A 25,633-nucleotide genomic window follows, 5' to 3' on the forward strand; every position below is an offset into this window, starting at 1 on the left:
TGAAATATTCTGGGAGACCATCCACTCAATTTTCCTGATTTTACGAACCACTACTTTCTTTTAGATTTTTCCATACTTTTGCATACTACGAACCACCAACTTTTTTCCCTACCACCGGCCTTTTTTGCTTCTTCTTTAAAGGAACTACATTATTAAAAATTAACATGTTTTAATTTTAACTAATCTACAATTATATTTACATTTAAAATTAAACTTATTAGCTAAAAACTAGAACTTATTAATTTTATTCCCTTAATATTCTAGGATTTATGATTATCCGGCTTTTATCTCGTAGATACCATATTGTTTACTCCATACTTCTACCCCCACCCATTCCCCCCATATCTTCATTCCCTCTCTCCTTCCTTCTTCCTATATTAGCCTCATTAATCTATTCAAGAGATCTATTCAAAATATTCGTTCAGATATTTATTCCCATCCAAATATTCCTTTATAATCCCTAATCTCATTTCTTGGTTTTCTTTCTTTCTCTTCTTTTTATTCCTATGGCTTCAAATTGCTTTTTTGCCTGTTTTTGCTCCCTCCTTTTAATCCTTCGCTTCCACTTCCTGCCTTTCTTCACTCTGCTTTCTCACTGCTTCCCTACTCCTTCTGACACTTCTTCATTTTTCCCTCCTTTTCCTCCTCTTTTTCCGCTTCTGTTTTTTTTCTGTTTTTTAACTATAACCCTCTGCTCGCATCTCTCTAAGCTCTCCTCTAAACTGCTTGCTTTTCCTTCTGCGGGATACACAACTCTGACAACTCTGCAACCTCACATGCAAACTGCCTTTAGATTGCCACCCACTTTTTAGATCCCTAAATATGTTAGCCCAGTCCCCTTTAACTAGTCGCCTTAATTTAGTAAAGTTAGCCCTTTGGAAATCGTAACCCTAAGTCTCAGATGCTAGTCCTGATTATCTCCCCATTTATTGAGAGAATTATTTCATGATCTCTCCTCTCAACAATTCCCTCACCAAAACAATCCTCAAACAAGGTCTCGTTACTCACCAAAATCAAATCTAAAATGGCATCCCATCCGTCGTTCAGCAACTCACTTTGATGAGGACCATTATTAGCCACAATTCTAGGAAAAAACAATTATTATATTATTATTACTAGCATTTGTTTCCCTATATATATCCAGTCAATAAAGTCCCATATCAAGCAGTTCCCTTTAGTATTTTAATCTCATTAAAGCAATATTTTATCTCTCAAAATTCTATCTAGCTATCTCTATAGCAGTCAAGCTCCACTATCACGGTGATCGGGTGGTCCTTTTTTAGTTTTTTTTCCATTCAGACCCCAGATTACAGATTATCCATTATTATTGCTTGCTTAGTTATCCATTTTTTCACTCATTACACATATACTCATTATTCCCCACCTTTACCTTTGCACCTTCTTTTCCTAAACAGCAACCTCTTCCACATACCCTTACTCCAGTACATGTCACTCCTCCCACCATGTACCCTTCCTTCTTGTATTCGTTTTTTTTCCGTTCCAGGAGCTGACCATCAGCTCCTTTCCCTGTTACCTCCATTTTTTGCATTGAACATCAAACATCCCTAACATTTTTCCTCATTTTTTCCTCACTCTCTCACTCTTTCTTTTCAACTAACTCGGGTATCTGACTACAGTAGTATCCGTCCCCCTCTTCCTTCCACCCCCCCCTCTTCCTCTGTCCTATCCCCTCTGGCTATATCTGTGTGTATCTTGTTATCTTGTTCCCAATGTATAAATTTGGCGTGAGCAGCACCAACCTCCTCCCGTTCCCCCAGTGTCTAGTTTAGTTTATTTTAATCAGATCCCTCAGCCTCCCCCCCCTCCTTACTTCTTCCTTCCCTTCTCTGGAGAGGTGTTCCCGTGAGAACAGTTGTGTGTCCCCAAAAAGTCCCCAAGCCCCTCCCCCTCCCCCTCCCTCCCACTCCTCACCTCAGCCAACCTCTAATCGTCACAATCCTGTCACCCCTCTTGCCTTCCTCCTAGCCCTTCAGTAGGGTAGGATAGGATCCCACCTGTCCTGAGTCTTGAGCTCCACTTACGTCTTACCAACCCTCCTAGTCTCCCTCTATCCTTCGAGAATCTAGAAGTCATTCGTCATTCACCATGAAGATGACCAAATGGTTCTCTTACTGCCTCCTCTTATCCTTTTTTTTCAACCTCAGGTCCACATCCCTTTAGCACCCCGTAGAGCAGCACACCTTTCTCTTCTCTTCGCCCCCCTGGTCACGGCCCTGTCCCAGGCCCTTCTCACAATCCCCCCATCCCACGAGACCCTGCTTTGCCCTGGGACAGTGCGGTCCCCCTCAACCTATCCTCCGTCTCCTGGTTGCTCCTTCCATTTCCATCATCCATTGTGGTTCCTTCCCCTCCCCCCATCCTGCATCCTCCTGGGCCCAAACTGGTGCTACTTCCATAGACCTCTCCCCTTTCTATGGGGGACTGGGACGTCTCTTTTTTCTTGGCCTCCCACTGTCAGTGACCATCTGCTTTACCCCTTCCTCATTCTCCAAACCTTCAAACCTGGTGATTGTTGCATTAGAAATGCATTGATTTGACAGAATTCTTAGGATTATGGAGAAATCTCAGGAATAACAAGTCTTTGCAATTCTATAGCACCTTCCATTCAAGAAGCTAAAATCACTTTACAAACATTAGTTTATTTGGCCTCTATACACTCCTGTGAAGCTTGCAGTCAAGCCAAGAATGTTTCCTGATTCCCAGTCCTTTGCCTTAATCACACAACTACCATCCTTCTTTTATATGCCCTGCTATTTTTGAAATGTGTGTACAATTGAACTGGCATTGAGGTAAAGCTGAGGGTTCTTACTTTTCTCCCTTCCTTGAGAGCTTTAGAACTGAGTGGTTTTGTTCTAGTCCAGCTGCAACTGCTACTTGCTTATTACCAAGATGTAAATGATGTATTTGGAAAAACTGAACCAATAAAACAGAAAAAAGCAATGGTTGGAAAGGGCCAGCTGCTTCCAAGTAAGGCTCCTCTTGGGCAAAGAATACTAACTGAACAAACAGGCACGTAAAAACTGAGAAAAGCTTGGAATAGTAATGGACAACACTTAAAGTTTTGCTGGAAGCTAATCACCTCAAAGTGTGGATGCTTATTGTAAACATTTATAACCTTTTGGGTTTGCAAAACTTGGCAAAAAATGTTATAAGAATCATCTCTTTCTCCTTAGTTTACCAGTACTTCCTGCTTCTAGTTAGCACCTGTTGCTGTGGTTTTTTGGAACCATAAAACAGCAGCAGAAAGAAAACAGTTAAAACAGAAAACATAAAAAGGCTTAACTGCACCTTTTGAACCTCAGAGGGTATTCAGATCCAGGGTTCCAGTTTGACACATTGTAAAGTTTGTATCCAGATTTATCCATAGTTTATGGAGCTCAATATTTTCAAATCCAGAATATTGGTTCTGACTACTCTCTGCTGTCACACTGGCCATGGAGATTGTTTGACAATGACACATTCTTGTTGTGGAATTAAGGGAAAATAAAGGAGGAATTATATTCTTTTAGGTATTTGTTATGAGACTACAATCTTGGAAGCAATCTTTTCTCCTGGAGAACTGAAACTTTTTACAACACATCTTAAGTGGCTTACTTATCCAAGGAGACTCATATGTTTTTCAAGACTGAGTCTGATTTCTGTTCCACAGGGTATGCAGGTTCCTATTGTGAGATTGATGTAAATGAATGCAGCAGTAATCCGTGCTTCTATGAGAGTGAATGTGTGGAGCGGTCCTGGCCAACCTGGTATGGACGTATTCTAGAACTGCCAGCAGATTTCAGCTACAATGGAGCATCGGGTTATGTGTGTAATTGTCGGCCAGGATTCACAGGTAAGCCTGTTGGGAAAAACCAACGATATAATCTGTTACAGTATCCTATGGCTTAAATATTGTTACATGTTATATAGGTGACATAGTGCAAAGGGTCCCCCTTGTGGTCATAGTAAATATGTATTTTTAGCAGAAATATTGAGGGCAAGGCTCCCAAGTCTACAAATAAAAAAAAAATAATAAAAAACAACTGCCACACACTTCAGTAACAAAGCTACTTAAGAAAAGCAACAGGCTACTTAATTTAAATGAATGGGTAATTACAGAGGGACTACTAATTTATTAAAAAAGGAGTTGTGAGGGTAGCAAGTTACCAGGAGTTGCTAAACTTGACACCCAACCCAATCCCTGAGCAAGGCGACAGAAAGAGAGACTTTGTGCCCTCTGCATTTTTGTGCTTGGAACACTGTTGCTCTTATTGCATTTGTTTGAATTTTACTAAAAATTCCTTTTGGTAGGGACTTCTTTTCTCATCTGTTTTAGAATCATTGTGCACATTTATAACATTCCACAATGGGCAATGAGTATTAACAATGATGACACATATTTGTAAATCAGAAATGAAATAAGAATTCTACTTGACAAGTTTACAATTTCTCTCTCAATCTCTGCAATCCTAATGCACTCCATATTGTGGAATCTAGGTATTGGTGGTAACCCTCCTCACAATGACCCAAATGCAACTTCGTTGATACATCTGTCATGTAAGGCACTGGTGAACTTCTACCTCTTAAATGAAAATTAACTTCAAAGGAGTTTGTATGTCTAACAAAAATCTTTTAGCGATAATCATAATTCTATAATAGAAAGGTAGGTCAGTCCTGAGTTTCATGTTCAGTTATCTAATGTATTAATCCTTTTAAAAAGCCCAGTAGTGTAAGGCTCTGGATCTACAGTCTGGCCCTGTCAACTCCACTCTCCTAGTCCCCAAGAAAAAAGAATGAGTCTTTAAAAATAGAAGGGATAAATTTTACCTGTCTTCAATTTGACATTCCGTTCACCTCCTGAGTGGTTTATAAAATCTGCCGTGTCCTCCAGTGGGTAGCATGACTGACCTCTCTGACTCAGCAGGTACAGAAAATGATTTTTCTTCTGCAATTCTCTCCCTCTGGCTGTCTCTCTGGATTTTGGATGAATTTCCACAGAGTGGCCATGGGACTCTCAATGATTCTGCTCCATTCTGTCCCCTTAACTATCCTTCCCTATCCTGTCACCAGGTATTGCCATTGCACTTTGTTCTGTCTGAGGCATCCATCTCTCCCCCTGTATAGTCAGCACCATCACTCTTCTCCAAATCCCTCCTCTCTCACCTTACATCCATCCCCACCTTGCATCCCTCAGCTCTCTGTTCCTCCCCTATTAGCCTACTTTAAAAATTCACATGCTGTTCAATATGGCTACCATTATTGTTCTCTGGTTTCACCTTCATCCCTCCCTTCCCTACCACTCTCTTTCACCTTCACGTGTCAGATTTGCCTGATTGAGGCTCTGATTTTGCCAACCTTACTCACTCTTACCCCCCAGGTAGTCCCACAAATGTCAGTGGGACTACTTTCAGGGTCAGATACTGCTCAGGATGAAGAAGAATCCAGCCCTTACATCAGAAACTCTCTAGGGATGGGACAGTGTATTTTGTATTCTCTGTAAAGTTTGGCATTATGTGAATGTTTATTAACAATAAATAATAATAGCTGTGCTATCTGCTCTGTGGCTAGATGAAATTAGGGCTTGGCAGATACTCTCTACCCTACAAAAGCCTTGAGCAAATCCTAAATCTATTGCACAGCTGTATAAATCCTATGTGAGTATATGCAATATGGGCACATGGAATACAACATATTTTTAATAATTAGGATCCTAAATCCATATTTAGGCACCAACATTGATTTTTCAAAAGTGCTGAGCACCCAGCACCGCCCATTGACTGTGTATGAATTTAGGAGCATAGACCCTGTTTTTGAAAGTCCTTGTTTATATTTATGTAGTCATCCTGTAGACTGTACCATGGGGGCAAAAAAGCAAGTCAGAATGAACAGCATCACTCTTTGCACTCAGTGTGATATGTGACTAGCTAGACACAGGAAGAAGGTATGTGTCATAAGAACAGTTGCAGAAGCTGCTGCTGAAGAACCATTCAGCAGCCACATGTTGTGCGAGGCAGTGGCAAAACAGGTTTATTCTCGTTACTCAGGACAGTTCAGCTGCAGCATCTGGTTCTCAAAATGGTCCAACTTTTAGCCACTTTCCTAGCTGGCCTGGCCAAGGTACAAGGAGGTCAAGTGTCTTGCTCCAAGTCACACAGTAAGACAGCTGTTCCCTGGGCATCCAGTGCTTTGCTCTAACAACTGGAGAAAACTGTCTGCTGGAGTTAGAGATAATGCAGTGAGACTGATTTGCTAAGGAATAAAATCTGAGTTAGTGCTGATGAATGTGGTGCCCTTAGGTGCAGTGCTAGTAACCATCCCAATTCCTTTCAGTAGACCCCAGTCTTTTATAAGTTCATGTACATACCCACAGACACTATAGTCAGAGGCAGCATCTACATTCTGAAAACGACTGTACTCAAAATCTGCCTCAGCTGCTTAGTATGTCAAAAATGCTGATGCTAAAATCTCCATGAGACTAGAATGGAAACAGTCACTTCTAGTGGTGCTAAGTTATTTCTCCAATTAGAGCCAGGTATCCAGGCTTTCAAATAATAAATCACTCTGTTCTGTGGGAATTAAGGAAGATGGAGGTTGATCACGGTCTGTAGCAGTTGCACTGCTCAGTCTGGAGATAAATCCAGAATGAAGTTCACACTCAGCAACGTATTGGCTGCTGGTTTGTGTATGTGTATATAAATATATGTAGAACTGCCCGCTACTGTGTGGAATGTCAGACACTGTTGTCTACTTCTCAGTTCCATTAACTGGCTAAGCTAAGTTCCTTTGGCTTGCTTGTTAAAGGTCTGTGGTTTTGGAGCGGAAGATCTTGAGTTCTTCTGACCTTAACACCTAAAGATCCATGTATGTTTAAGTACACTGTCCGTATTGACTTTTTGATGGTGGTTGGTTGGGTGAAATGGGTCTCAATTGTACAATTAAAATGTTGTGTATGGACACTCCTACTCCAAGAGTTGGAGAGGAGAAAAATCCCTTCCCCGCCCCACCATATTTGGATGACTCGAAGCCAGCTAAACAGATCTGAATCTAAAATGCACCAAAAAGATTTGCTTCTCAGCTAAAAAGAAGTCTGGGGAATTTAATCCCCAAGGAGGATTTTTTGAGGGAGTTGAAAGTGATTGAAAATAGAAGCTTAAGGCCCTAGGGAGGAGCAAGGCCCCCCAAAGAGCCTGCAAGGTGCCAAGTAGCTCATACAAAGTGCTGAGATCATCAGCTCTCTTTTAAGCCAATAGACATTGAGGATGCTCAAATTTCAAGAGGTACTCAGCACTTTGTAGGCTCAGGCCCTTAGAATGTGGATGCTGTCTCTGACTATAGGGTCTGTATCCTAAAGGTACTTTTAATAGTTTGGGTTTTCTTTTTATTTAAGATAAAATATATTTGTAATTTGCAAACTTTGTCTGAAGACAATTATTGTACTAAAATTTATACTTTATGGCCTTGATTCAGCAAGGTACTTTAGCACATGCATAACTAATTAATTAAGTGAGTAGTCCCATTGGTGTTAAATTAGGCATCTACTTAAGTAACTTGCTCAGTTGGGGCCTAGATGCACAGCCATTTACATATGGGTTTCACCACTGTAGCTGCTAATGTGCTGGCTTGGGAGACATGTGTGGACTGTATGGCTTAGTACTACATGTGTTTGAAGAATGCTGTTGGCTGAAAGATTAAACTTTTCACTTCCATTCATGGAAACGTTTAATGAAATGTTTACTGACATTTCAGCAAAACCAGCTTTGTACATGGGGACACACTATTGATTTGCTAGTGACTTGTTACACTAGATAGTAACAAAAATGAACCCCCCCAGGCCTAATGCATACATTGGAGATTAGTGCATCCCGAATGTAACCACTTAAATGCTGTAGAGCTTGCTAGGTTTGTCCAAGCTGGCACATTCTAAAACTGAATTGATCCCCATGGAAGGTTAACATACAAGAGCGGTGATGCTGGAGTCCGATCCTGCACCACTGGAATCAATAGGAATTATGCCATTAGTCTCGATGAGAGCAGGACTGCACTGAAAACCATCAGCAATACCCAGCAGTTTTACATTAATAAAGCTACGTAAGCTGCAGTGAGGATAGTGACAGCAGAGCTAACCAAGCTGTTTGTGATTATGCCCGGCGCCTGCTGCCAATTGACTTAACGTTGCGTATTAAGGACTTTACCATTTACGGTGGCTTTCTGACACTAAACCACCTTGCCAGTTATGCCACCAGCACTGTTGCTTGCTTTGGCACACTGAGTTCCCAAGAGGTTTTTGGCACAGGAATTATTTTCATTTTCTATTTTCTCCTTTTAAATCTCCTTGGCCCTTTTCCCAATATGTTAGGGCAACACATGAGAAAATGATGTGACCAGACTGGTGTCGTATGTGCATTCATTGCTTAGCACAAGTGGTTGGATGAGAAGAGGAATGAGACCGAGGCTAAGCTGGCTGCAATGCACCACTGCCAAGCAGCCTCTCAAGGCAAGCTGCTTATGGCACCCTGGATAGATTTTACTGCTGTTCTCCTCTTGTAAAACCCCTGGCAAAGGGCAGCAACAGCAATGCCACCTGGAAGTAACTCCTCATTTTAGTGCAGCTGCTCCTGTGGACGCAGGTGCTGCAAACTAAAGTTCCTGCCCCTGTGGATGAATTGGGCCCTGAATATTATACAGATATAAATATGATTTGTGGTCTACAGTAATGGGCAAGATACTATACACAGGTTGCTAACCCCAAATGCTCAACAATCATGCATCAGAAACCCCCTAATCATGAGTTGGGGGAGGGGAGGTTGATATTTTTAAAAAGATTATCTCATGATTTTTGTCTCTGTTGTTTTTTTAAATTTCTCTACCAACCCACAATGTCTGTGTGACAGTCACAGTGCTGCCAACACTCCTGACTTTACACAGCAGGGTGATTTTGGCTCTTGCTGCAAGACCCAACTAAGATCAAATGACACAGGTTTGTATAAAATGCTGCCTGCTGGTGCAGAGCTTCCATCTTCTCCCCACCCCCTAATATTCTAATTCATGCATGCTGTGCTCTTCCTCTCCCACATAGTCCCACATCTGCCCATTTCACAGACCAGCAATAAATTATGAACTCACCCTGCCGTCTGATCAGTTCTGCCCTCTTAACCCCAAATCTGTCCCTTGCCGCACAGAACCCCTCTGCTCCTCCTGCAGCCCCAGGGGTCTTCTTCCCCATCCCACACCTGGAAAGAGGACAGCTGCAGGGGGTATTCACTGCATCTCCCTTTACAGGCCCAGTGTTGTGACAATGGAAAGGGAAGATGGGGGAGCAGAGAGAGGTCAATACACTTCTCACAGGAGGATAGAGGGAGGAGGGAACAGAGCCACCCTAAACTCTCAGGACTCTTTCTGCTCCCTCCTCCCCCGTCACCTCATGTGAAAATGGTATGAAGCTGTTTTGTCTCCCCCTTTTTCTACCTATAATCTCCCCTGTTTTTTGAGGGGAGGGGACAGAGCTCTGCCTGCCTCCTACAATAGCTCTGATTGGCTGCTCTTCCTCAGAAGGTGGACAATCAAACAGGGTTGTCCCCAATGGCAGGGCTGAATTTTGTCTGTGAACTGCAGCTTCTCACACTCCAGTAGGAGCCAAAATGTCTGATAAATTTGCAAGAGTTGGTAACACTGAAGACAGACAGACCAAAGAGATTAGACAGGCAGCTCGGTGGTTGATCATGCCAGGCTCACTTTGACTTCCTATTAGGCTTAGCAGAGCCTGGGAAGTTGTAACGGTGGCAAGAACCTGTCCAAACTTTTCAGAGGATATGAGAGAATGGCCTGAGGTGCGCAGTGATCACTCCGAGCCAAGGAGTCTGACAGAGGTCTGAGTTCTAACTGATCAGGATTGTGTAACATGGGCCTCTGCATATGATAACAATGGCTTCCAACTAGCTCTTGCCAAAGCCTCTTAAAGGGACAGCTCCCCACATGGCTGGGTGATGGGTGCCTATTGGTTGGCAAAGCAGCCAGTAAGCAATTTTGTGATAAGGGCCGAGTATAGCAAACATGTAACCAGACATGTTACACAAGACTAATACATTTGTAGTGATGGTAATACTGTCAGTTGTTGGGGGTCATAGAAAGAAAAGTGAAATTCTGCATACATTCATAAGCCTCTGACCCCTCAATGGCCAAATTAGGTCAGGTCTCGACAAGCTCTCTTAGGCCTCTCAATTAGAATCAGATACCCCATGGTAGCCATGGAACGCACTTAGAATCAAAATCCTGGTAGACGTGCCACACCAGATTCTGGACCATTATAAGACTGTGTGATTCTTAATCAGACCAGAAATGATCGTGCTTCAATTCAAGGAGAGGAGAATGCTCTTGTCAGGCATATATCCTAGGTAGACTTAGATGGAATAAGGAAAAAGTCCGAAATCTAACACCTGAGACCACTACGTCTACAAAACAAATTCCATTGTTTATCTGATAGTCTGGAATGGCTCAGGTTTGTATGTAGTAGGCCTGATTCTTCTCTCATTTACATCAATGTAAATCAGGAGTGACTCCATTGCAATCTGTCGAACAGGAACAGTGTAAAGATCAACCACAATGTATCTAAGATATATTGTGCAGCATTAGGACTTGATTCTCATTTACTCTGAGGTCCCCTTTACACCACACTGGCAGTGTCAAGAGGCCTTAAAGTGGGGGCAAAGGTAATTTTCATTTGTTCCATCCTAATCTTATTAACACCCATCTTTACACAGTCAGAGCAGATTAAAGGAGATTCAGTGGTAATGAGGGTCAGGCCCTGTCTACACTAGAATGATATACTGGCAGAAATCCTGCTACAAGCCCCCTTCTTTTTTCTGAAGACATTTATACAGTGCTGTCATGTCCATTTTAGTTTCAAGGGTGTAATAACCAAGTTCCCTCAGTAGCCACTTTTGTATGTCACATGCATTACTCTGCCCAAAAACATGTGGGGCAAAAAGGAAATTGTGCTACTATGTCCAGTCAGTCTCCAGCATCAGCCTGCACTACAGGACTGGTGTATGCATGTATTGTACATCAATACATGACACCCTCAGGGCCTGGCAGACACTCACTGCCTGTAAAATCCCAACGCAAAAAAGACAATTAGCACTTTAAAGTACTTTTCCCTCTCTCCTGAAGCCTCTGATCTTGAAAGAGCATTTGAACAGGCTTTAAATAGATCATATAACACTTCTTTTCTTCAATGCTTTTAACCTTTCGTCAATCCTCCGCATCCTAGTACAGTAGCTATCACTCTGTCATCAGCTGTGCTCACAGTGAGCAGATTCTTTTGAGTCTTCCTCCTCCTCCCCTACTTTTGCTGTTGATTGTTTTTAATTCCTGAAACCTAACAAAACATTCTCGTTGAATTACATATGCGGTTCCATTAGTCACTCCCCTGCAAAGCTCCAGTAGGTGAGTCTGAAAATGCTTTGCATTTATTTGGGAGTTCATAGATGCATCTGTGTTCAATTCCAGTCTCCATCTTTGTTTGCTGTCACTCCAACCCCTTTTCTTTGAAAAGATTGATAGTCATTTCTTGCATGCCACACTACACTGAAAATCCTCTTATCTGAGCATGCTGGGCCCAGATTGGCTGCTCCTTGCAGCCTCTCTAGGCTACTTGGAGGACTCACCTCTACTGCTCCCTGCTGAGGTTAACCCTGGATAATCCATCAGAGAGGAGGGTGCTGCCACCTCCCTTACGCCAGGGTGATACTACAGCCCCCAAAGTGGGTGGCACTTGTGGGATGTGAGTGTCACTGGGAAATGTCACAAATAAGCACTTCCCTGTATAAGTTTCCACCTGCAGAGTTCGTATGGCACTTCAACGGGAGTTTAATGGCACACCCCTTCATCAGGATCCATGCGGTTATGCAGCTCTAGAAACACCACTTGCTCTCCCTTGGGGTGAATTCTCAGCATGGTTTCAACACCAGGCCCCACAGGTGCAGGAAGGTATAATATTCACCTTCCTGAGTCTGTGTCAGTCACCAAAATGGCTAAAGACTGATGGCATTAACTTCTCCAGCTCCTTCCTGATAAGCCTAAATCTTAAGGTCCTTGAATTATCAAAGGTTAACAATATTTTCAGCAAATATGCACCTTAATATAAGTTAGAATTTGTTTGTTCTCTGAGTTGTGGTTGGGGCAGTACTCATTTAAATGTGAACATTTTTTTCTGTAGCACGTTATGTAGAGTTTATCACGGGCTAAGGGGGTCCGTGTTTGTGGGAATGTCACAGGGCGTGTCACTCACTGCCAATCTGGCACCCCCCTGGTCACTCTGGTGATTAGCATGAGACCAACACCCTCCTGTCCACGGTTTGCATGTCGTTGCTCTGTCTCTGTTGATCTCCTGCAGTCCCGCTCACTGACTTAGGAACCTCAACGTACTCTCTGGGACTCAGCCCTCAAGTCATGTAACCATCCCTGTTCCCCCCTTCTGGAGGTTAGTGTCTCAGTCTAATAATCATGCCACTTCCACAGTGGCCCACCCACTACTCCAGGTCCCAAACCAGGGACCCTACAGATAGCAGCCTCTTGCTGTGACTCTTTAATGCCTCCCAATGCTGCTATATCTCCCTGGCCCACTACCCCATGGCCCCAGCCAGGGCCAGCCTTAGGGAAAATGGCACCCTGAGAGAACTTGTACTTTGGCACTCCCTCACCCATCACTTCTGGCCCCCACGGGCTCCTTGAGCTCCCCTCTCTGCCTCACCTCTGGGCCCCGCTTACTCCCCCAGTGTTTAATTTGTATTGAAAAAGATGCCAGAAGCTAGAGCTAAGCCCTGGCACAAATTAAGCACTGGCAGGGCAGCCTGATGCTGGCTGGGCATCCAGCTCTGGAGGCAATGCCACCACCAGCAGCAGCGCAGAGGTAAGGGTGGCATGGTATATGGCAGGGGTCGGCAACCTCTGGCATGCGGCTCGCCAGGGTAAGCACTGGCGGGCCAGGCCAGTTTGTTTACCTGCCGCATTGGCAGGTTCGGCAGCCTGCGGCTCCTACTGGCTGCAGTTCGCCGTCCCAGGCCAATGGGGGCGGCGGGAAGCACCATGGGCCGAGGGATGTGCTGGCCGCGGCTTCCTGCCTCCCACATTGGCCTGGGACGGCGAACCACGGCCAGTGGGAGCCACAATCGGCCGAACCTGCCTATGTGGCAGATAAACAAACTGGCCCGCCAGGGTGCTTACCCTGGCGAGCCACGTGCCAGAGGTTGCCAACCCCTGGTATATGGTGTATTTCCACCTTTCTGTGCTGTTCTGTGGCTTGTGGTGCCTGATGCTCAGCATGTGGCTCAAGGCGGGCTTCGGGCTGTCACATGGGGGCTGCATCTTGCCAGAGCCCATGGCCCTCCAGGCTCACCCAGGGCAACATTTCAGATTTGCAGGGGGTATTGGGAGGTAACTTTAACCATGATTCCAGGGACTCCTTGGACACCTGAAAACTAAGGTTTTTGCAGATAACAACTTAGGAATTAGCTGACAGGAGCACTGTATCTAAGTGTTATATAAAGAAAGAAAAAAATCTATACAAACTCCAATTAAAGCCACATATAAAGTTTATATGTAAATTTAGAACAATCAGGAGAGATACAGCAAGATATTCCCAATCCCAAGCCTTTAGGTATGAGATATGAGAAACACACGTTTGATACTCTGTACACTATCTTTATTAGAGATACATAAATAAAATCTGCTTAAAATCTGTGTTATTGCCATTATCTACTCTATTTTAGTCAATTGTTTTTTACTAAAAACATAATTTTAACATATGTGACTAAGGTTTTTTTTCTCTTTTATTAAGAAAGGAAATTTATTTTTCTAATTATTTTGGCATTTATGTTTACAAATCACAATCATGTATGTAACTCACTAGCATTTGACTCCATCATTGCTATTGGTATCATAGTTGGAACTGTATTTATTTTCATGCAAATTTTAAGTTATTCTAACAGATATAACTAAAAATACAATTTGAAAATAAGCAACCTTCATCTGCCCAGCGTCTAAAGTTATGTGTTTCACTAATGTTTTTTAAACTGGCACTGCTAAGGTTTTTACAAGCTAAAGTTACACTCTGGAAGGATACTATTATTTGATTGTACCATTTTAAATAATGAATGACAAAGCACAATATGATAATAAAAATAATAATGATAATTACTCCAGCCAGGACAGGTTAGGCATTTTAGAACTCACTACTCAAAAAATTAAATATAAGCATGAGAGAGAAATAAAATGATGAAATGCACAGACCAGTCAAAAAACTAAAATAACAGCACATTGAAAGAAAAAAATTACAGAGAACATATATGCATTGCAGGAAGTACCAACAAGTAATAACAACAACAACAATATAAGTATGTGTTGGGGGGGTGAGTGTGAAAGAGACAGTGTGTGTGAGCTGGGGTATTGTGTGAGCTGGGGGAGTGTGAGAGAGACTGCGTGCTACACTTTTAAGAGGATGGCACTCACCAGCCTGAAGGAAAGCTCCTTCGGGCACAGCAGCAGCCCCCAGCAGCTCTGTCCCTCTCTTGGTGAGCCCTGTCCTCTCTCTTTCTCACACCACACACACACACACACACACACTGCTCCTTCCCCCCTCCCCCTCCATACAGCAAACGGGAAGCTCCCAGGAGCAGTTGGCCAGGGGTGGCTCCAAGGCAGGGGGCAGAGCTGTGGGCTGCATTCACCAGCAGAGCAGCAGGGGGAGGGGCACCCCTGCTCCAGAGGCACCACATTTATAATGGTGCCCTGGGCTTTCGCCCAGTTCACCTCTATGTAAGGCCGGTCCGGGCCCCAGCACCTTTTTCTCTCTTCCTTAGGGCATGCAACTCAGTCCCAGCAGCTAGCCAGGATCCTCCCTCTTGCTCCCCTGGTCCCTGCCAGCAGTAGCTCTGTCCAAGGTGCCGTAGTTTTCTCAGCCTACTAGAGACACAATCCTCACTCACTGAGCTCCCAGCAGCAACTGATGTTGGCTCTGCCCTGCAGCTCCTCTTATCTAAGCCTGCTGGGCCTGGATTGGCCGCTCCTTGCAGTCTCTTTAGGCCACTTGGAGGAGTCACTTGGAGGACTGTTCCCTGCTGAGGGTAACTCTTTTTACACGTGTGTGGGGCCAAGCCCCATCACAGGGAGCCTTTTGTTAAACTATGGGCAGGGCATCTCTGTGTAACAATACATTTTGCTTCTTAGGGCACTTCTGTACTTACTTACTGTGGGTGGCTCCTATTGCCCTAGGATCTAAGCACCTCACAAACGAGAGTGAATGTATCCTCCCACCACCACTGGGAAGTGCAGAAACATCATTATCCTCATTTCTTAGGGTATGTCTTCACTACTGGCCAGATCGGTGTGCAGCGATAGATCCAGCAGGGATCAATTTATCACATCTAGTCTAGACATGATAAATCAATCCCCAAGCATTCTCCCGTCGACTCCTGTACTCCAGCTCGGTGAGAGGTGCAGACAGAGTAGACGGGGGAGCGGCAGCAGTTGACTCAGTGTAGTGAACACACCGTGGTAAGTAGATTTAAGTACATCAACTTCAGCTTCGTTATTTACGTAGCTGAAGTTGTGGAACTTAGATCGATTCCCCCCCCGACCCCCCGTGTAGACCAGGCCTTAGGTGTAGCATAAAAGCAGAGTGAGATTATATGACTTGTTCAAAGTCTCACAGGGAATCTGTGGCAGAGCAAGATCTCCTGAGTTCTAGCCCAGTGCCTTAATCACAAACCTCCTTCTGCCTCTGACTTTCATCTGAGGATATCAAAGTGCTTTGCAAAGATTAATGAAGTCTCAAAGCTTCCCATTGAGGCAACATAAGGACATTTTAGTCAGACCAAGTTAAGCATGCTTGATCAGTCCTTACATTTAGCTGTAAATGGTTTCATATCCTATATACAATGCACAGCACCAGCACTGGCACAATAGTTAACAGGAAAGATATTTTTTAATTAAATGAGAATTGGCTTTGCAAATGAATTCAGCCTGACTATGATATTCCTGATTTAGAAGGAAAGTTTGTTACAGAAATGCAAACAAGCAAATACAGACCCATTTGCAATGATGATCTGTGCTGCAGTCATGCCAGGGCTGAACCTTGGTAATTCAGGAAGGAGCTCTGGAACTTTTCATGAGGACACTAAATAAAAATATGGCCCCGATTCTTACAACTGCTTTGCAACACTGGAGATAACATTTGGGGCTCTAACATGGCTGTGTATGTTTTCCTCATGCAGAATTTGAATTCAGTGAAAGATGTGCCATCCCCAAAGCCATCTCCCTGGATTTCTTCCTCCTTAAAAATGCAAAAGGAAATTCAAAATATTCACAGTAACAGGCATCTCCTCAGCAGAAAAAAATGTATAAATATTAAATTCTTTTTTTTTCTGAGTTGGAAATGCCTAGAAAATTAAAACCAAGGGAGCTTCTACCAACACTATTTTCAAACATCTGCAGAGATTTTGCTTTAGGATTTCATAGCTGACCCATCATTACTATGATCTATCTTATCTGGTTACATTGTTACGCAGTGTTATATAATGTAGCCTGACATGACTGACAGCGCCTGCAAGCTGTGGATATTTTGAATCTGGCACATCTCTGTGCATAAAACATTGCTGTCCATAAACACTTTTTAGCATGTAAAACTTGTTCCCTTAAAGGAAGGAGGCGGGAAAGAGAAAGACAAGTGTCTTCTCAGCACAGGGCGGCACGCTGCCCGCAGCGCTGCGAGCGCGCGCCGCCCAAGCCGGCGCCCCCGGCTCCGGTCCTCCCGCAGCCCTCCGCAGCTCTGCCCTGCTGCCCGGGCATGCGGGACGGGGGACCCGCGGGCCGCGGTCATGCATGCGGGAGGAGGGAGCTGCGCGGGAAGACAGGACGCCGCCGCGCATGCTGCCGCGCCGCTCGCCCGCGCTCGGCCCGTGACCCGCCGCGGCATGACGGGCGAGCTCAACCAGAGCCACCGCCCGCCCCCCGAAGCGGCCCCGCGCGCCTGCTTGGTGCGCTGGGGTCTAGAGCCGCCCCTGCTTCTCAGCCATGAGCACCCAGAGCCTGGTACAGATAGCATACTTAGAACTGTAGGAATCCCATGTACTTGTGCTGAGCAAGTTCCTATAGAAAGAGAATTGTGTATTATTGGCAGCAGGAGAGTGTTTCTCAAGTGTCTATGCATATGCATTTTCCAAGGACATCTCTCCCCTTCTCTTCTTGCACTCACTGCTGGTGGATTATTACATTATCGGATGGACATCCTGTTAGAAAACATCCCAAATATCAAGAATTTTTCCTTTTGAGGCTTTTAGAGGCCATTAGTATTTACCTTGCTTCCTCTAACTACTAGGAATAATTCTTCCACAGCTTTTTTTTCTAGTATATTAGATATTTATAGTGTGTTATGTCCCAGTTTCGTCACCTCTCAACTAAAATGTATGGATCCAGTTACTTCAGTCTCTCCCATATAGAATATGCTCTCTAACCCTTTCATGATTGTATGGCTTTTACATTCTGTCCAGTTTAACAGGGTCCATTCTGTATCGTGCAACTCAGAACTGAACACAAAACTCAAACTGTGACTTTCCTATGACTGAATAGAGAGTGATTATCAGCTCCCCAATACAGCCAGAGACTGGTAAGATCTCTTACCTGGAACAATATGGGTGCTGATCTTGGTGCCTCCTGAAACTCATGTCATCCTATTTCAGCTAATGATACATATTTTCCTTACCAGATATTTCCTTCCCTCATATGTCCGTCTGAGTTCTTTGTGTAAAGAACAAGTTTGATTGTGCATGGCAGGCTGAAGACAATTCTATCACTGGTCATGGAGGGTAAAATTGTGCTGTGTTATAAGCAGGCAACACCCACTATGGAATCAATGATGCTGCACATGCGTAATTGACAACGGAAGGTCACTCAGTCTCTGTTAGGTAATAATCTGCTTCACCAGCTCAAGGAAAACTTTAGTTTGTAGAGCTGATGCTTTTCAGCATAATGTTGTACAAGGCCACATTGTACTGGTCAAATTTACAATCAGGTTGCCAAATCAAGACAGATGCACAACCTGCCATATGCTATGCTTTGGATAATAAAACTTGCAATGAGACAATGAACTTGAGCATTATATAGTCTCACAGATCCCTAGGAAGATCTAAAAGAGTCTGACATATACAGAGAAGAAAAAAAGAGGAATATGTTGGATGTGTAGGACTCATACATTTTACATGCCCCATATATTCTAGACTATGACTGGGATATTTAAGATCAGACTTTAAGTGGTAAACAAAATGACCCAATTTAATGGTTCAAAAATGAATGTAAAGGGATCAAATCATATCCTATACAGCCCTACTGACTTCACTGAGTGCTGCACCAACTTACCCCAGCATTAAATTTGGCCAAGTATTAGATTTTTAACAAAAAAAAAATCTTTTGCTGTTTTGAATTTTGAAAACAGTCCTATAAATTCACCATTATAAAGCTTATAAAGATACAGTGTACTTGGAATTCAGGAAATTAACTTGATTTCGATAAACACTTGTAAAGGCAGAAGGCCTAATTCTGATCTCCATCATACCTGTGTAAATCAAGAAGTTAACATAAGTGTAAATCTGGGTAGAAATTAAACAAATGGCTATACAATGCTGGGCTGTATATGTACAATACAGTTGTTCCTGGAGGTACATTATTGCTTTCTTTATAGAAAGTCTTTCTTGAATATGATTGTTTTAAAGTGTTCCAAATGTTCTACATTATCTATATTAAACTGCACAATCGTTCTTGGCTGGATGGATTCTATTTTGTGGTAAGAGAAAAACATTTGTCATCATTTCGCTTCTCATGATCTACAGCGTGTGTGTGTGTGCGCGCGCTAGTGAGCCAGAATTTATTTTGCTCTTCTTTATAAATGAATTAATTTAATATTGAGGTTTCAGATAACAGTAACGACATCATGTATATGGAGTATTTATGTATTTCCTATGCCAATAATATTGGCCACTATTCAAATGTCAACTCTGTATTAATCTTGATTCTTAAATGTACAAGAATACAGCCTAGCCAGTATTTTGCTGTTGCAAAAGCACTAAATGTTGTAATTCTCTCCTTAATTCACCCTGTGGTGCTTAGGTCCTTTAGTTAATGTATTTCTTTTACTCTACAGTCTGCAGTGGCCTCTGTAGGCTTGAGAAGACTTTATGCTCCTACTTGTTTTGCCCCCTTACTCTGGCAAATGTTATTTTGGATTTTTCAGTGTTAAATTCTAGCTTGAAATATGCATGATGCTCTATCCTTTGCTTATGAACCAGCATCACCACACAATAGGAAAATTTCCTGTACTCCCTGCATCTGCTGAGCCAGCAGAGGGAGCATAGTGTTTTATAGATGTGTAGGACCTTATAAACATTGGCAATTATTTGATTTTAGATTTAGCTCTTTATGTCCCAAAGGAGCAATTAGAGCCTAATCCTGCAGATTGTACTCACTCTTTACAGTCAAAGGACTTTTGGGTAACTCGGGTCCTTCATATCAGCATTTTCTTAGGCTTGCATACTGTGAACACTGGGCCTCGGGATCCAGGAGATTACAGAAGCTGGGCTTTGGTGTCATGTCGATTCACACAGACCTGGAGATGCTATGAAAAATCATGAGCTGCAGCTTTGTGCAAACATGAAGTAACTTGACAGTTGAACTGAGGCTATCATCCGCTGAAAGGTGAATAGACCTCTGATGCTTTCACACAGGAAAATAACATGGTACTTCTATTCCATGTGCTGCGTCCTGTTGATGGGGCAGGGTGTCTTACTGATTAAATGACTTCATAATTAAGATGGAAAGTGTGGAAGGAAGTGTTAGAGTGCTGTATCCCGAGCACTCACAATACACACTGCAGTCTCAACAAAATAAATATTTTGATTAAGTATTTTATTTATATATATATATACACATATACACACACATTCATGTGTCCTCCAGATTGCTAAAACAGCAGTAAAGTAGGTTAGAAACAAGTATGCCGTCCCTTACATAAGGTTCCCATAATACCAGTGACATAAATGATGTCACCTTTTAAGCATAATGGGCACCTCCATCTAGGCTCAGAAATCTCAAGGGTAATTACAAACTTTGTTTTCAAATACATTTAATAGTTTATTTATGGTGTGAAATGCTTTTTATCCTTTTGAACTTTCAGATTTCCAGGCTAAGCAAAATTGTGGGCATTTTCCTTTAAAAAATAATTGCATCTGGACTGAGAAATTGTGTGCCAAGATCCAGCCTGAACTAAATTAAATGGGTTGAGCTAACAGGCTGGTTGGTGGTAGAATTCAGTACTTCCATGCAAGAGATGTGAGTTTCAGTCCAGGGTGTGACCTCTTACTTCAGAGGCCAAAACGGATGGGAAACACTGCAGAGACACCACACTTATCCTTGGGGGAAGGGAATGTCTTGCACAGATGATTCACAAACAGTTAAAGAGGTGCAATGTCAGGCTCCACAGGGACTACAACCTAGTTTTTATAGGTCATCATGGGTCTTCAACCAGTGAGTAGTAAAGGCAGGGGAAATCATGGGAGGCTGGAAATCCTCAAGACTATCATGCACAGATAATCATCTAAAACTTCTTGGACAAATGCTGCTAAGCCAAGAACCTCTGAATTGGTGCAGGTATAACAGAAAACCCCAAAGATCCTCAATATTAACAGCAGGGCCAATCTGCCTCCAATTTCCCATCTGTAAATGAGGATAATACTTACCTGCTGAAACATTACCCAGAATACAATTGGGACTGTTGGACAGCTGTGTCCACTCAGTTCTCCAGTCTGGGGGTGCCTTTTACACTGCTTCGCTGTGAGAGCAACCACTCCTGGCTTCCTCACACATAGCCTCCAACATGTAAATTACCCTCAGCTATAGTGCAAAAGGGCTTCAGCCAGCCTGCCTGCCACCCTTGAATTACATTGCAGAGCCACACCAGCAAATTCCCAGTCCCAGACTTTCCCCCAGAAATGTGTCTTGTACTGCCCAGTATCCTCTTGGACAATACAAGCTCATATAAAGTCCATTATCTCATTAATAGAAAATGATATTCACAAACCTTATCTCAACTGGAGTTCCCCAAACACTTCAGCTGAAACACACTGGCATAGATAAAACAGTAAAATAAGTTTATTAACTACAGAAAGATTGCTTTTAAGTGATTACAAGTAATGAGGCATAAAAGTCAGAATTTGGTTACAAGAAAATAGAAGGTAAAATGCAACTAACTAACTTAACAAGCTAAATGAATTCAAAGCAAAATGTCTCTCTCAACACATGACTTTGTGGTCTTACTGGCTGGATGCCTTTCAGTCAGGACCCCTCCCCCAGTCCAATGCTCCTTTTCTTGTCCATCAGGTGTTGTGAATGTCGTGGGCAGAGAGAAGGGAGGAGAGGTAATCTAAGGAGTTTGCTCCCTTTTCTCACAGCATTTCTCTTCTCCAAGAATCATCTCAACTGGGGTTCACATGACAACAAGTCTGTGGGATGGGAACATCCAGCTGTTTCTTTGCCAACATGTAAATTTCTCACTCACATCCTTTTTCCTGCCAAAGAATAGACACTTAATCAGGTTATAGTCCATTTGATTACGCTGACACTTGGCTGAGATGCTGCGTAACCTTTTGTTTCTGGAGAACTAGTTTGAAGCTGTTTTCCTAGACTTGGAACATGCCATACAATAGAATTTTATAACTTTACATACAGTGTTGCCACTCATATTTTACTGTGACAATAATGTTCAGCAGATTATGAGATTTAAAAATGATATCTCACAAGGCATACTTTGTACAAAATTTATCATAGTCTTGTAAAAAGGATGAACGTAAGGGTACAGACTGTCACACCTGCCTGAAAGAAGTGCTGTAAGATTTAGTAAATAATGCACAGCATTTGAAATTGAAAAGCATTATGTCAGGCTCCCTGATCCTACAAACCACTACAGCTGGACCTCATGCTTCTGTGAGGAAGCTTTAAACATAGTAGGTAAGAATGAAGCCTAGTCATGCTTGCAAGATCAAGCCCTCATTGCTTGATGTTATTATTTTTAAGAGAAATTCTACTATTTTATGCCTTGCAAAGAAGGTTTCTTGCCTCAAAAGATTGACTAGTGTTTCACCTATACAAAGTGTATAAAACTACATACACCAGATTTCTATTATAACCCACCGAGGACAAAAACCAAACAACCCCCTGCCCAAACCCCCCCTAAAAAGAACCCTGTGTGTGTTTTTATACTTCTTGCCTGAACCCAGTAGGTTTCCATTTTGCTGAAAGTTAATTATCACTGATGAGTCCCATGACTAAGGTCTTCTCAAGTACATGAAAAAGTACGTCACAATACCAAGCAGTAAAATAATCTGGGGAAATGAGTTCCAAAAATTTTGTATTTTATGTGGTGTGTCACATAAAAGCTCTTTTACCTAAATTGTTCCCTGTAGCATCTCACTCTTAATTGTTTTAGTGTTTGCAGGTAGTAAGAACATGAATGATAGTACTTTGCATATTTATATCGGCTCATTTGCACTGCTTGAAGTCAACACTGAAGTGATTATAATGAGGTATGACCTGTTTTTGTTTAGTTATGCTTAGTGACTCTTTCCGGTGTGAGGAGAAGTTAAAAGAAGTTAAACTAACCTTTTACTTCCCTTAAGGATGCTGATCATCTTTTTAAATAAGAAAATATTTTAATTACCTTGAAAATAGGGACATTGCTGTTTGTTTAGGAGGGAATGGATTAAGGAAAAGGAAAAATGCAGCATACGTGGCTAATTTGTGCTGATAATTAGTAGCTAGAAATGGATTCATTGGGCCTCGTTCAGATTGATCTCACTCTGGTATAAACTCTGAGATTCTAGCTATTTTAACAAGAAGACATTATTAGATAGTCAAAGTTCAATAGTATTATGCATAATACACTGTAATGTCGGCACTGATTTTTTTTCTACCAAAAGGATTTATTCTTATTTATGATTAGGTTGTGTGCATATGGAGAGGGGCTGTTTTTGAAGTTAGGCCTTAGGGGTGGTCTCCATGAACACTTAGTTCACGGCAAACAAGGCTGTGAATTTACCCCGAGCCTGCATGCCATGCACTAAGTGTCCATGTGGACACTGCTGATGCACAGTAAAAACTCCCAAGTGTGCTTTTTGATCTACCCTGCTTTGTATACAGCAACACCCATATATAGTAAAATCCATGCCCTTACAATCTGCTGTATCCAGTCCATAGCAAACCACAGTTAAATACAATGGTGAGGAAAAGGTTATTGAAAGTATGTTTTGAGGAGGAGTAGATACTCACTTTTCTACTTTATATCTAGCATAATATATACATACAGCATATACACATCTATTTTTAGGGCTCTGTTCTCCTTTTAGCTGGGTATGCCCTATTAAAACTATCATTTTCTAGCCTACTGGTTTTTTGAATGTATTGTAATATGGACTGACAATGAGGTTATGCAAACGCAGTCACTTTCATAGATTGTAGAGATGCACATTGGTTTTAGCAAAACAAAATTTCTTGCAAATCACTGAAATATTTTCCCAAGCTACTATCTCCCTGGGCATGAGTTAGGGGCAGGAGCAGTTTCACACTAGACAGCACAATGGCTGTACATGCCTATCTCAATTAGAACAAAGAGGAAACAGCCAACAAGAGACAAGATACAAAATTCCTTTACAAGAGACTGGATGCAGCCAAGCCTCTCAATAGCTGTGTTAATCAAACAGCGAACATTCTTAAAAACCCTTCCAAAGTTTTAGGAGTGAATTTTTGTATTGTTTTTTAAAATTCCAGAGTGAGGTTTTCTTTAGTGAAATGCTCAAAACAGATTTTAAGTCAATGACACGTGATGTTGTATGAACCTATTAAAGAGCTCAAAGGGATTGTTTGCTTTAAGGTCCCTAAGGATACTTGGCAGTTCAAACATACACAGTATATGTTAGTACAAGTGTGTAATCTACACAAAATGCAAAACAGATCATTCATGTTTTGAATTTAACAGTCTGGTCGGGGTACTCAGCAAAGTGAAAAATGAAAAATGGGGCGAATTGTTAACAAATCTCTCTCTGACATTCTGCCATGGCGCTTGCAATTACAGCATACTGCAAGTAGAAAATAAAACATCTTTCTTTGGCTTTCACATGTCTAGTCCACAGCTCCTTCCAATCAATTGTAACCCTGTCTCCAGTCCTTTTGACGCCCCTGTCCTACTTATTTATGTTCTATTTTGGTCCGTATTTTCCTCCACCTTTTGTAAGTAGACAGTCTGCTTCCTCTCATATGACTGCCTTTTCTCCATTACAAAATCCAATGGCCTCTTGTTTTTCCTAACTCTTCTCTATATTCTGCCTTTGACTCTGCTGATTTTCTCCTTCCTGAATCCACCTTCAATCTGTTGTTAGCCCCTTCCTCCCTCCCCTCTCTCATATTCATGTGTATATATAATGTGAGCTCACCATTGCTGCGACAAAGTTACTATTCTGTCTCCCAAACTTTCTCTACTTCTCTTTCTCTTCCACCATTGATGCCATCCTCTCCATCACCCAGATCAGCATTTTTAATGTCATCTTTGATGCCTTCATCTCCTTCTCATTGAATCATAGAAGATTAGGGTTGGAAGAGACCTCAGGAGGTCATCTAGTCCAATCCCCTGCTCAAAGCAGGACCAACACCAACTAAATCATCCCAGCCCGGGCTTTGTCAATCCAGGCCTTAAAAGCCTCTAAGGATGGAGATTCCACTACCTCCTTAGGTAACCCATTCCAGTGCTTCACCACCCTCCTAGTGAAATAGTTTTTCCTAATATCCAACCTAGACCTCCCGCACTGCAACTTGAGACCATTGCTCCTTGTTCTGTCATCTGCCACCACTGAGAACAGCCTAGCTCCCTCCTCTTTGGAACCCCTGCCCCCGCCTTCAGGTAGTTGAAGGCTGCTAACAAATCCCCCCTAATTCTTCTCTTCTGCAGACTAAATAACCCCACTTCCCTCAGCCTCTCCTCATAAGACATGTGCCCCAGCTCCCTAATCATTTGTGTTGCCCTCCACTGGACTCTCTCCAATTTGTCCAGATCCTTTCTGTAGTGGGGGGCCCAAAACTGGACACAATACTCCAGGTGTGGCCTCACCAGTGCCGAATAGAGGGGAATAATCACTTCCCTTAATCTGCTGGCAATGCTTCTACTAATGCTGCCCAATATACCGTTAGCCTTCTTGGCAACAAGGGCACACTGTTGACTCATATCCAGCTTCTCATCCACTGTAATCCCTAGGTCCTTTTCTGCAGAACTGCTGCTTAGCTGTCAGTCCCCAGCCTGTAGCAGTGCATGGGATTCTTCTGTCCTAAGTGTAGGACTCAGCCCTTGTCCTTGTTGAACCTGATCTGATTTCTTTTGGCCCAATCCTCCAATTTGTCTAGGTCACTCTAGACCCTATCCCCACCATCCAGCATCTCTCTCTCTCTCCCCATTTTACTGTCATCCACAAACTCTCTGAGCAATCCATCCCATCCTCCAGATCATTAATGAAGACGTTGAACAAAACTGGCCCCAGAACTGACCTCTGAG

The 25,633-nt window shown here is 42.7% G+C and overlaps 1 protein-coding gene across 1 annotated transcript in view; it reads left to right on the forward strand.

The window, feature by feature from the left end:
* Positions 1–25,633, forward strand: part of CRB1 (crumbs cell polarity complex component 1) — a 120,862-nt gene that overhangs the window by 30,542 nt on the left and 64,687 nt on the right. Inside the window, exon 6 of the mRNA XM_039483413.1 lies at positions 3,671–3,853. Coding sequence (XP_039339347.1) covers positions 3,671–3,853 — 183 coding nt within the window. The remainder of the gene's footprint in view (positions 1–3,670; positions 3,854–25,633) is intronic.

Source organism: Mauremys reevesii, linkage group 8 (genome assembly GCF_016161935.1).
Source record: "Mauremys reevesii isolate NIE-2019 linkage group 8, ASM1616193v1, whole genome shotgun sequence".
NCBI lineage: Eukaryota > Metazoa > Chordata > Testudines > Geoemydidae > Mauremys > Mauremys reevesii.